Source organism: Myxine glutinosa, chromosome 14 (genome assembly GCF_964187855.1).
Source record: "Myxine glutinosa chromosome 14, kmMyxGlut1.1, whole genome shotgun sequence".
In the NCBI taxonomy this organism is placed as follows: domain Eukaryota; kingdom Metazoa; phylum Chordata; class Myxini; order Myxiniformes; family Myxinidae; genus Myxine; species Myxine glutinosa.
Window position 1 is genome coordinate 42365298 of NC_136274.1, and position 12452 is coordinate 42377749.

A 12452-nucleotide genomic window follows, 5' to 3' on the forward strand; every position below is an offset into this window, starting at 1 on the left:
GGGGGCCGTCGGAATTGTGCTCAAGGCAGGTTTATCAATTAGATATTGCTCACATACGATGTAGCGTGCCTCATTATTTGTTTCACATGCCTTCTTTCTAGCCAATGCACTCAATTAAAATGAAGACAAAGAATGGGGGAGAATTCTGCACTGCAATACTGGCCACAAGTGCTTAGGTTATCTGGGCCCAAGCCACGTTCAGAACACCAAGCTCAGCAGTGGGGCCTAGCAACCAAGTCACGTGACAACAGCTAATTGTTATCACGGTCTAGTTGGTGGTTTTTAAATCGCTGGAAAGATGATACATTTGATGCATAGATGGCTTGGCATTAAAGAACAAACTATCCTCCGATTGAGACGTATTCGTTGGTACGCAGCAGATGGGCGCAGGTGGCATAATTTGCCTGGAGTGTGGCTCCATCATTTGCACCGTGGGATCTTTAAGGTCCACCAACTAATGCCAGCAGACAGGGCGCCCTGTTCAACATCTATCCGAGGAACGGCACAAACATTGATGCATCGTGGTGCATGTGAAACACCAAGATGGTAGTTTATAGTTAAGTTGAGATGTGAACCCAGGCTAGACTGCTCAGAAATGTGTGTGAATACCGCCACACTATGCTGCCAGGTCTTTTTTGCACGCCACGCTATGCATATCCTTTCAAGTCTTTTGTTGCCCTTACAAACACACTGCACCTGTCAAGGTCATTTGCTTGGCGGTCATAGTTCTTGAGGACACGGAGGAGCTGAACATCCTGTGAAAGGAAGCACGGTGGCAGCAAGCCATGGATTCCCAGCTGCAGGCGCTCTTGCAGCGTGAACGCCATTCCCTGCAATGGTAAATGTGATGTTAGAATAGAGTCTGACAAATAAAATTTAAAATAAATAAAAAAAGACGTTGCAACAACAACAACAACAACAACAACAACAACGAAACCTTTCAAATCATCCATAAAGCCAACAGTGCAAACAGGGTACGGCCTTTTGGAGGCAGAATCTTAACATGGGACAAAATTATAGCCAACCTACTGCTTTCAACATCCTGGGAATCTCATCGACGTTTCTGATTGACGAAAATAAAGAAAGTTTGAAGGCAAATAATAAAACAGCAAATAGAAAATGAGGCATTTTGCACCAAAATGACACATCGTTGAACAATGCATAAAATCAAAACAAGTGAAGACACACCTGGAGGCAGAAACGTGAGAGGGGACTACATGTTTGGGAGAAGCTTTCAGACATGGACGTCACCGCGTTCAGTGTTTGTATTTCAGGAAATGTTACTTCGTGTATATATTGTTACGGTACGCGGTTAAGGATGTTGTTTGCCGAGCGAAGGCTCCGCGACCGAACAGTTGTTCCCCGACTAAACCCGATTCACCCAAACGTTGGCCGTATCGCGCCACAGATATTCAATGGGGAAAAGACTAAGACGACGAATGCAAAGAGGAAGAAGAAGACGTACAGAAGAGTAACGGGGTTTATTATTATTTACACACACATAAGCAAAAAGAGCAGTCACGGGTATTTACAGCGGCATGAAAACGCAGGTGACACAGTGAAAATTACTAGCTTATACACACTTAGTTACTACCCAGGACAGCACGAACAAAACAAACTCACGTACGCAAATGGGGAACTTGCAGGCAGGAATGGCTGGAAAGGATGAGCAGGTGGGATCACAGGGCACAGCGAGCAGGTCCACTCCGGGCGGGAAGCGGGGAGCCGGCAGCTCCTTGTATTCCGCTTTACAGCGCACGCCGGCAGCTCCTGGTATTCGGCTTTACAGCGCAAGCCGGCAGGGTCACTCGCTGCCCCGTCAGGGCTTCACGCGGCTGGTTGAAATGGGGCTGGACTCACCTGCCGTATCTCTTTGCAACTCGTTCGTAAAAGTTCCTCTGCTTTCTCTTGGACCCTTTCTTTGTTGTGTACCTCTCCACACAGCTCAGCTCGTATTCCCTTCCTCTCACTTCTCTCCAGCGCGGGACTGACACGCCCTCTCCCCCGTGCTCTGTTTCGTGACCTTGTATGGTAATCCCACAGGCTTGTCTCCTTATTTGGGCATCGCGCCGACGGCACGCCCCTCGTGGCGAGCCACGGGCTTGTTTCCTTATTTAGGCATGGGGCTGCACAGCCCCGCCCTTCGTGGCACGCCCTGGGCTTGCCTCTCCCTGGCGACCCCGCCCCTCCTGTTCAAACAGAGCACGGAGCACATATTCACTATAGCAGCGAATTGAGAGGGCGTGCACCCCACGCTTGTGAACTGCTTTACCCACAGATGGAGAGTTTGGCTGGGAAATGGAATTATTGAAGGGGAGCTATTCTTAATTGATTCGGTGCAATGGAGTGTCATTCTAATGGAAGACAAGGCCTTACTCTAAAACACATAATAAGATATAAGCTACTGAACAAGGGTTTTATCGTGTCCTGCAATGTGGTGTTTATGGAATTAACTACCGAGACGCCCTTTTTATCTTTACACAACTCCGGAGGCAGGAGGGGCCATATCCAAACAATGTTCATCACCATTTCCAATACAATACAACACAATAAAAAAAATGCAATCCTCATATCCGCAACACTGCACCCTCCTCCTCTTAGGCACGTCCCGGGCCTACAACTTTTATTTAGTGTGACACGTAGGTGTAGTTCCCTCTACTTTTAACCTGACCCTGAGTGCGACAGTTTTAAAACATAAATAAATATGTCCCGCTGCTCCATTGCACCCTGCCTAACAGACTCACGCCCACAGCTAACCGAATTGCGGAATGGTCTTCAAACTACACACTGACGGTGGGGAGCATTATTTACAGTTGACACTACTTTTATTTACAAGACTAACCCAGGACCTGTGATTGTTCTTTCTGGGGGGGGAGACAGTCTGCTCTGCATTAATGCACCATGAAAGCACCCAAAACGCACCAAAACACCCTCAAGCACCCATCGGTGCAGTCACCATAGTTCATCAATAAAAATAAATCAACAACCCCTAACCCTGTAGGTGGTCTCTTGCTCTTCGGCTCCCTCTGCTGGCTATCTACTTTCTTCCAGATGTTGTCATTTTCTTTGCTGGCGGCCTATTTGTATTACAATAAAATGCACCCAACGTGTCCCTTTTATTTATTTATGGCCCACCAGGCCGACTACTGTGGTTCACCTGTGAGGCATCGGTGCCCTGTGGCCAAGGTCCGCCAGCAAGATTTTGGGCCCTCATGGCCGGTTCCAGCAGAGGGGCCACGCCCCAACCCATGGGGTCCATAAGAGGTGCTCGGCCACAGACATGTGGTCCATAATGTGGTGCATCGATGCAGACAGCTGGTTCTGGGAGTTCCGGGCGCACAATGGCGGACTCACGCACGCTCCCCTCGGCGCCCAATGGCGCACAGGTCATGTGGGAGACAAAAGGGGGACAAGACAGATGAGCGAGGGGTAAGGTCACAAGGGTACACATCAATAAGGCAATGCAAGGTGAAATGCGTACGGAGGGCGAAGTGAGAAAGCTCGTCCCTACCCTACGTCACCCCCCTGTCACCTACACTACCCTTGCCCTTACCCCATATGTACAAAATCTACACATTTACAAATTCGTCGCTACTGTCACGTCTTCCCCATATTTCTTCAATACCAAATTCGTCACCACAATCCCTCCAGCCAAAATTTGCCATCACCCAATTCATCATCAACCCTCATAAGGAGGAAGAGATGGAACATCAAGCACAATGTCACACCCACGTCATGATGCGTCTCACAATCCAAAACATTTGCACATAAAAAATAATCAAAACATGGCATGGTGTGGAGGTACGTCATCTCAGGTGAGTGGATGCAGATGGTGCGAGGAGACTCCAATCCTAACTATCCTCTAAATGACTTTAACACACGTTACACTACCCGGGGTCTTTCCCTGCCAATCCATTGGCCAACTTACACTATGGGTTCTAAAAACCAATTCCCATTGACCAAACTGTGGTGCTTCTCAATTTGGGGTCTCACTCCCCCGATTCATCTCCCGGTGCCCTTGCACAATTTCTGGGCTGGGGCGTGTAGCTCTCCCAGCAGGTCTACCCACCTGCACACCTCCACCACTGTAGTTGCCACCCGAGCTTACCTAGCTCCTCACCCTAACCTAACTAACTGGGGAAGGCCCCTCCTGGCTCTGTCACCCCACTCGGTGCCCTCTGGCACTGGGCTACCCGGGTCCGTCCTCCGGATCCTCGGGCCCCATCCACAACTACCGGCTCCCAGAGCCCACCTGCGGCCTCACCTGGCCGACATCCTCACAGTGGTGGAGTGCCCAAACCAACTACACACACTAACAGGCTACACGCCCAGCCATTTCCACAACACTAATGCACCCATCCAATCACCATTCTTCCACCCGCACCACAGATGCCAATATCCAACCACAATTTACCTATACCCTCTACCTAACACTTACACTACCCTCCCCGGGTATTCGTGATGGGGGTCCACTCTTCCCCCATTCACACCTTCGCACCATCCACTCCACTCCATAGTTTCCACCATACTCACTCCACGACCATCCATTCCAATACTCCATATACTCCACACTACCATTTATTCCATACACCTGTTCCTCATACCTGTTGTTGCACACCTGTTCAATCACACCTGTTCCTCACAGACTGCTCAATACACTTGAATACACCTCCAACACTCACACGGCATCATCTCAACTACCTGTTGCCCTGCTAACTTAGTGCTCCCCGTCTTCCCTTTAAACTAAGCACATACCACGTCATAATCATCCAAACTACCCTCTCTATGTCCCCAGCTACCTGTCCAATGTAGCTACCTAACCTTACCGTTACCTAATGTCAATCTTCTAGGGCCCTACACATTATCCAAACCCTCCCTCGGCGAGCTTACACTGCCATAAACCCCATAAAACTAGTGCTCCTTTGCCCCCCTGTTGTGAGGGATGGTGGATTGGCCATCCCATCACATGGGGCATCCCTTACTATAAATTTTGCTCATCCAATTTCAACAAATCAAAAATTTGCCAATCATCTGCCAATCACTGTACCATTACCAATCATCACTCTGCCAATCCTTTGCCAATCATCAAATTTTGTTTTTCGAATTTCGGGTCCAGACCACTATCCTCATCATTACAGTCTACTTACTAATGCCTCTCGGTGCGCCAATTCACTTCTACAGCCCGGCTTCGTAAAGCCGAGCAATGAATGCGGGTTGTTTGGTGCCGGCGGCTGGATGCGTCCGGCACTCGGTGCAGGGAAGGACGCTTACCCGGGCCGAGATCCCACGCACCACGGAGCCGTCCAATGGCCCGATCTCGACCTGCCGGAACGTCTCAACAAAAAGGGGTCGCCATGACGACCCGTCCTATCGGGCTGCCCGCTCCGCCGAATGGAGCACGGACGCGGCCGTTCAAAGCGCGGCCCAGCGTGGATCGCGTACGGCGGTCCTTTCGAACCCGCCGTGGTTCGGATCCCCGCTGGTCCTCGCGGCACGCGAAGCTGCCCGATGCGCACCAAGGGCCCGATTCGGCTAAATGTCGTTCTAACCGCTAACCCGGTTACCGTCGATGCCTCACCTGCATGCTTACACCCCGCAGCCCGTTCCTTGCTCATATATCCAGCTGTTCCCATGCTCCTCGTCATTGCACCTTCTCTTACACACCCAGGTACAATCATTCCGCTCACAGACTTGGTCACACACCTGACCACCGAACACCTTTGCACACACCCGTCGTTCGCACACCTCACCAACACACCTCTTCGCGCCCCTCCTCGGTCACCTCCTCTGTGACAATCACAGGTGTGCTCTCACTCGCACACCCAACCATGTGCCTCACTACTAATTCAAGTGTGCATTCCCACACACGCTCTACCATTCCAGGTGTGCATCCTTCCATTCCAGGTGTACATCCTCTCTCACCTGTCACAACCAACTCACGCTCCGTGTCACTCTCACTACTTTCACCACCACTCTCGACAGCGCACTCTTTCCTCACGCACCTGTCCGTTACACACCTTTCTCGCGCACACTCTTGCGCACACTCTCCCGTTACATCCTCTGTAACACTCACCACAGGTGTGCATTCTCCCTCACTCTTGACAGCGCACTCTTTCCCCATGCACCCGTCCGTTACACACCTTTCTCGCGCATCCTCTCGCGCACATTCTCCCGTTACTTCCTCCGTAACACTCACCACAGGTGTACATGCTTCTGTTACATCCTTTGTAACACTCCCCACTACGCACTTCCATGTGCTCCCTCGCATACGCGCTACGACCGACTCACTCTCGACAGCACACTCACTCCTCGGCGCGCACTTTTTCCTCACACACCCCAGAGTCGGACATTCTCGCACACCTCCTCCTTCGCACACCGTACCTGTCGCACACTTCACCAACGGCCTCTCACGAACACCCGGGTCCAAAGCAACCCCCAAGCCGACTGAAGCTCTCCTCACATCATATGCATTTCCGAATATATCGCCACTCACCTTGGCACCTCGTCTCCGCACCTCCTTCGCCACCTGCAAACTCTTTATTTGGTTAGTGAGCACACAATTATGAGTTGAGCACCGACCTTGTACATATTCCATCACCTCCTCCTGTATTTCTCTCTTAGTTTCTGTCCGTCTCTTCTTAATTTCAATCACCTCTTCTTCCACTTCCTCTAATTTTTGCTTCACCTCTTTTATTTCCCGGTGCGTCTCCTCAAGTTCGTCCTCTAAGGCTACCTTGACCGTTTCTATGTGCGTCCTCACCTGCCGGTCCTTCGTCTCCATTACCTCTGTCACCTCGTCCAACCTCGTTGTCAGTCCCTCACGTACCATCTGACATTGCCTCTGTGTCGCTATCAAGTCATTTTTTATGTCGTTTTGTGTCGCTTTTAACCCTCCTAGTACCGCAGTGTTCCTTTGAACCTGCTCCGTTAGTTCTTTTTGTCCCTCCGTCAGCTGTTCCACCTCCTCCGTCAGATCTTCTATTCCCCCTTGTAACCTCGCCGTATTATTCCTCAATTCTTTCTCCATACGCTTTTCACCTCGCTTTACCTCCTCGCGTACCCCCGAGACCTCCTCACTTACACCTCGTCGTATCTCCTCTTTCATCTCCTCCCTCTCTTTTGTAGATGCTGCCCTCATCTGTCCCAATTCATCCCTCTGAGCATCCAATTTGGTTTCTACCCCGATTTTTACCTCCTCTATCTGCTCTCCCATTTGTTTAATTTCTCGGGCGGATTGCTCCCCTATTGCCCGCAATTTGTCTTCCATCCTATTTTCTAGCCCCTCTAACCCATTTTTCACCCCCTCTATCTGATTCTCCTGGGCAGCCATTCTATTTTCCACCCCTGTTAACCCATGTTTCACCCCCTCTATCCCATTGTCTAATCCCTCAAATTTCTTGTCTAAACCCTCAAATTTTGCTTCTAGCCGTTCCCCCATTTGTCCCAATTGCTCACTCTGAGCCTCCATCCGGTTCCCCATTTGCTCACTCTGACCATCCATCCGGTTCCCCATTACCCCCATACTGTGTTTCAAACCTCCAATTTGGTCTCCCATACTCATCTGTACAGCTGCCTGTAGCTGCGCAATGAGGGCCTGCATGTCAATCGGCTGCATGTTAAAGCCCGCTGATACAGCGGGCTCGGCTACCGCGCGCTCATGCGAGGCGCCTTTTTGCGCGCCTGAAACCTCGTGCGCGAGAGCGCCATTTTGTGCACCTGATACCCCCTCAACCACATTGCCAATGTTCTCCTCTGCTTCGTCCCTCTGATCCTGGGTTACTCCTAACCCCTCCTCTAGCTCACCCACCGGCATCCCATCGCCTTGACCAGCCATGGCGCGATTTCAAAATTCGGGTTTTGCTTTAAAACAACAAATTTCCAGCAGTTCGTAATTTTGAGCGCGTTAAGCGCACTTCGGGTCCGATCCGACACTCCTGACACCAATTGTTACGGTACGCGGTTAAGGATGTTGTTTGCCGAGCAAAGGCTCCGCGACCGAACAGTTGTTCCCCGACTAAACCCGATTCACCCAAACGTTGGCCGTATCGCGCCACAGATATTCAATGGGGAAAAGACTAAGACGACGAATGCAAAGAGGAAGAAGAAGACGTACAGAAGAGTAACGGGGTTTATTATTATTTACACACACATAAGCAAAAAGAGCAGTCACGGGTATTTACAGCGGACATGAAAACGCAGGTGACACAGTGAAAATTACTAGCTTATACAGACTTAGTTACTACCCAGGACAGCACGAACAAAACAAACTCACGTACGCAAATGGGGAACTTGCAGGCAGGAATGGCTGGAAAGGATGAGCAGGTGGGATCACAGGGCACAGCGAGCAGGTCCACTCCGGGCGGGAAGCGGGGAGCCGGCAGCTCCTTGTATTCCGCTTTACAGCGCACGCCGGCAGCTCCTGGTATTCGGCTTTACAGCGCACGCCGGCAGGGTCACTCGCTGCCCCGTCAGGGCTTCACGCGGCTGGTTGAAACGGGGCTGGACTCATCTGCCGTATCTCTTTGCAACTCGTTCGTAAAAGTTCCTCTGCTTTCTCTTGGACCCTTTCTTTGTCGTGTACCTCTCCACGCAGCTCAGCTCGTATTCCCTTCCTCTCACTTCTCTCCAGCGCGGGACTGACACGCCCTCTCCCCCGTGCTCTGTTTCGTGACCTTGTATGGTAATCCCACGGGCTTGTCTCCTTATTTGGGCATCGCGCCGACGGCACGCCCCTCCGGCACGCCCCTCGTGGCGAGCCACGGGCTTGTTTCCTTATTTGGGCATGGGGCTGCACAGCCCCGCCCTTCGTGGCGCGCCCTGGGCTTGCCTCTCCCTGGCGACCCCGCCCCTCCTGTTCAAACAGAGCACGGAGCACATATTCACTATAGCAGCGAATTGAGAGGGCGTGCACCCCACGCTTGTGAACTGCTTTACCCACAGATGGAGAGTTTGGCTGGGAAATGGAATTATTGAAGGGGAGCTATTCTTAATTGATTCGGTGCATTGGAGTGTCATTCTAATGGAAGACAAGGCCTTACTCTAAAACACATAATAAGATATAAGCTACTGAACAAGGGTTTTATCGTGTCCTGCAATGTGGTGTTTATGGAATTAACTACCGAGACGCCCTTTTTATCTTTACACAACTCCGGAGGCAGGAGGGGCCATATCCAAACAATGTTCATCACCATTTCCAATACAATACAACACAATTAAAAAAATGCAATCCTCATATCCGCAACAATATTTAAGAGGTCAAAGTGAAATTTTTCCCCCATCTCGTCACCAACCATGGTCTCAGATGGGAATGACAAACACAATGCAACTGTCTTTTTATTCACAAACAGCAGAATGAGAACTTTTATTTCCTAATAACCGATATTCTGAAAACACTTTCCTATGGACATCACGTAATTACAGAAATCAAAATGGAACAGCACTCAGTACAGTGCAAACCTCTGCCAGGCTGAAGAGTTTACGTTTTCTATCCCACTGATGGGCCGGATCTGGATTCGGACCTGAACCAAAATCTAATGGGCTTGTTCTTGTCACCGAACCAACTCATCCACCAAGTTTAGTCATGATGCGTCCATAATTTTTTTTAAACATCATGTTACATGTCGCTTTTCGCCCGATCTTTAAATGGTGAAGAATCACTTAAAAATTAAACAATTCTCGTATCCAAATCCATATCTTCACCAAAACGAATCGATTCATCCTTGTCACAGACCCAACCGGTCCACCAAGTTTTGTCCAAATCCGTCCATAACTTTTTGAGATGTCGTGCTATTATATGGACCAAAATCTAATCGGCTTGTTCTTTTCATCTAATCAACTCATCCACCTAGTTTTTCATAACTTGTCCACAATTTTTTGAGATATCGTGATATATTTATATATATATATATATATATATATATATATATATATATATATATATATATATATATACATATATATACATATATATACATATATATACATTATATATATATATATATATATATATATATATATATATATATATATATATATTCTTGCGGATCTCGAGCCCGTCGACGTACTAAGGGGGAGTTAAGCCCTTTTCCCCCTCGAGCTTCAAGTCCACGAGGCCGCTACCCACTTTACACTCGTGGCGGCGGATTACTGAGCAATTCCAGCCGCCAACCCCGCAGCGAGTGTGCGGAAGGGTTTCTGGTCAAATACCCGAGTACCTTCGATACACACGCCGCCACGAGGATGGGGGCTGAACCTCACACGAGTCACGCTGGGTTGATACGCCCGAGCGGTTTGCGTGTCATGTGACTCGTGCTGTTAGTTACTATGAACCAGATCGAGCGGTTTTATCTCGTGCAAAGCGAGGCCAATTGGGAAAAGACGTAAACGGCCAAGTGGAAGCAAAACACAGGTTTATTACAATTTGTACAATGGCCAGAGAGAAGAGACACAGGGTAGAAACTTAACCGTTCTTAACTTAATTTTCCAGACAAGGGCCCTTTGACTCACGCAGGGAACGGGATGAAGAAGGGGAAAGGGATGAAGCTCAAAGCGGGGCCGCTCCGTGCAGTTCGCCCCGGACAGCTCGTTGGGCGTTCCCCTCAGTGATGTTCGTAGCAGGGACGCCGGCCTCCAGTCGTGCACGCACGGGAATCTCCGCAGCGCGTCCCAAAGTCGGCGAGGCAAAGCGCACGTGCAGGGCGTCCAGGCAGGAGATCGTTAGAGCACAGGGCCACGCGAGGGATCGTCCTGCGAAAGCGTTTATCTCACGAAAGCGAGGACAAACGAAAGAGAAAGCCAGGGAGAACAAGGCAGCAGAGAGCAGGGGCAGAACGCTGACTACAGAGAGAGCGCTGAGAGCTTCTCGAGTTCGGGGGCAGAGAGAGAGAGAGCGATCTGGGCACAGAGAGACGTCGACCACCGAGAGAGAGCTTTGGGGTCCGGGGCGGGGCTTATATACCCCCGGAGCCCCACTAGAATGTTCCAAAGATCTCCACTGGCCACCGGGGGTCATGTGTCGTGATCTCCCCCCAGTTCTTATTGGCCGCTTGCTGCTGGCCACTCCCCTTTAGCTCCATTGGCTGCTTGCCGCTTGCCAGCCACTCCAGCCACTCCCACTCTTGCGCCGTCAAATCGTCCCAAACAATCGTCCTTTGAGGCGTGGCCTCACAGCCATTCTTGATGCCCAATGACAAAGCTCGGGTGTGGCCTGTCCATTCAGCGCCTCCGAGGCGGAGCCTAGCCGCAATTCGGGAATGTTCGGGGACAGGGTTCCTTTGCCAATCAGCAAATGCTGTTTTTGTCAGCCTTGGTGGCGTGGTTGGCTAATGGAGCCCATTGCCTAGCCAGCTGAGTTTTATAATAACATGAGGGAAAAATCACAGGGAGGCAATGCATTCTGGGGATTATTAACCATAAGCCCTCTAATTAATTAGCACAAAACCACCCTCCTTATGGTGACATGCAAACAATCTTAACCTGAACATTTACCCTGCTTATGTACATCGAGATGGCTTCTTCCTCTTCGCGTCACACAGTCCATACTAAAACCTACACATTCGTACTTCCTTAAGGTATTTCATGCTGACCCCCCACAAACGTAACAATACTTTGGAACACTCCACAATAGAGTCCCTGTTTATGGTAAATTTGTCCACATTGTAACATCTGGAGGTTTTCTTTTGTCATATTTTGCTCTCTTCAAAATAAATAAATAAATAAATAACCTCTAGAGTCTGGACTTTGAAGTCTTATCTTGTCTATATTAGTTAAAAATTTAAAATAAATTTTAAAATGCTCAGCCTGTAAAAACATTATCATTTCAAGACATTTGACATTGGACCCTTGTAAAATCTAATACAAGACGTCTACCTGCTTTGCACTGGAGGAACTGTTTGGCCAAATCTTGTCTGGATTCATTGAAATACAGAGGCATGGCAAGACAGAAAACGTACCTTTGCAGACATTTTTTACCTTTGACCCCAATAAATTCCGAAAACGTCATGTCTTCGAACTGAGACAGTAATTAAACACTAATCCCAAATGTTTCTCAGTATCCCTATTGAAGCTGTTTGAAAGCACCTTTGTTCCAAGTTTTATCTATACGGACTCAATTACGAAGAAATGGTAAAATGAGATTTTTAGTTTCACCTTTGACCCCATAAAATTTGGTCGGGGGGGGGGCGGGGGGCTAAAGGATTTGGGTGTATTGGACCAGGGGATCTGAATTACAAAGTTGAAGAGTGTCGGGCTCAACTCATTTTACCTGCCCCATCAACCATGTCCACCTGCCCAACTATACGCACTAAACTGTCTCTCGGAAGTTCTTCCTGATGCGTGGAATTGCTCGGTCTAAAAATATCTTCTTAGCCGCTGCGATTCACTGTGGCTTTACACGAAAAAGAACAAATACATGTGAGATCAAGACATGTCACCTTTACTGAACATCCAGGTGG

At 49.3% G+C, this 12452-nt stretch overlaps 1 protein-coding gene across 2 annotated transcripts in view; it reads right to left on the reverse strand.

Moving 5' to 3' along the window:
- The window catches only part of LOC137439729 (NADP-dependent malic enzyme), a 140830-nt gene that overhangs the window by 113996 nt on the left and 14382 nt on the right, over positions 1-12452 (reverse strand). The window contains exons 1-2 of one of the 2 annotated variants that reach the window (XM_068135770.2): positions 3158-3406; positions 697-830 (exon numbers count right to left, since the gene is read on the reverse strand). In XM_068135770.2, the coding sequence (XP_067991871.2) occupies positions 697-830; positions 3158-3391 (368 nt within the window). In that variant the 5' untranslated portion in view covers positions 3392-3406. Of the gene's footprint in view, positions 1-696; positions 831-3157; positions 3407-12452 lie in introns of those variants that run through there. The other variant, XM_068135769.2, reaches the window with a different exon arrangement.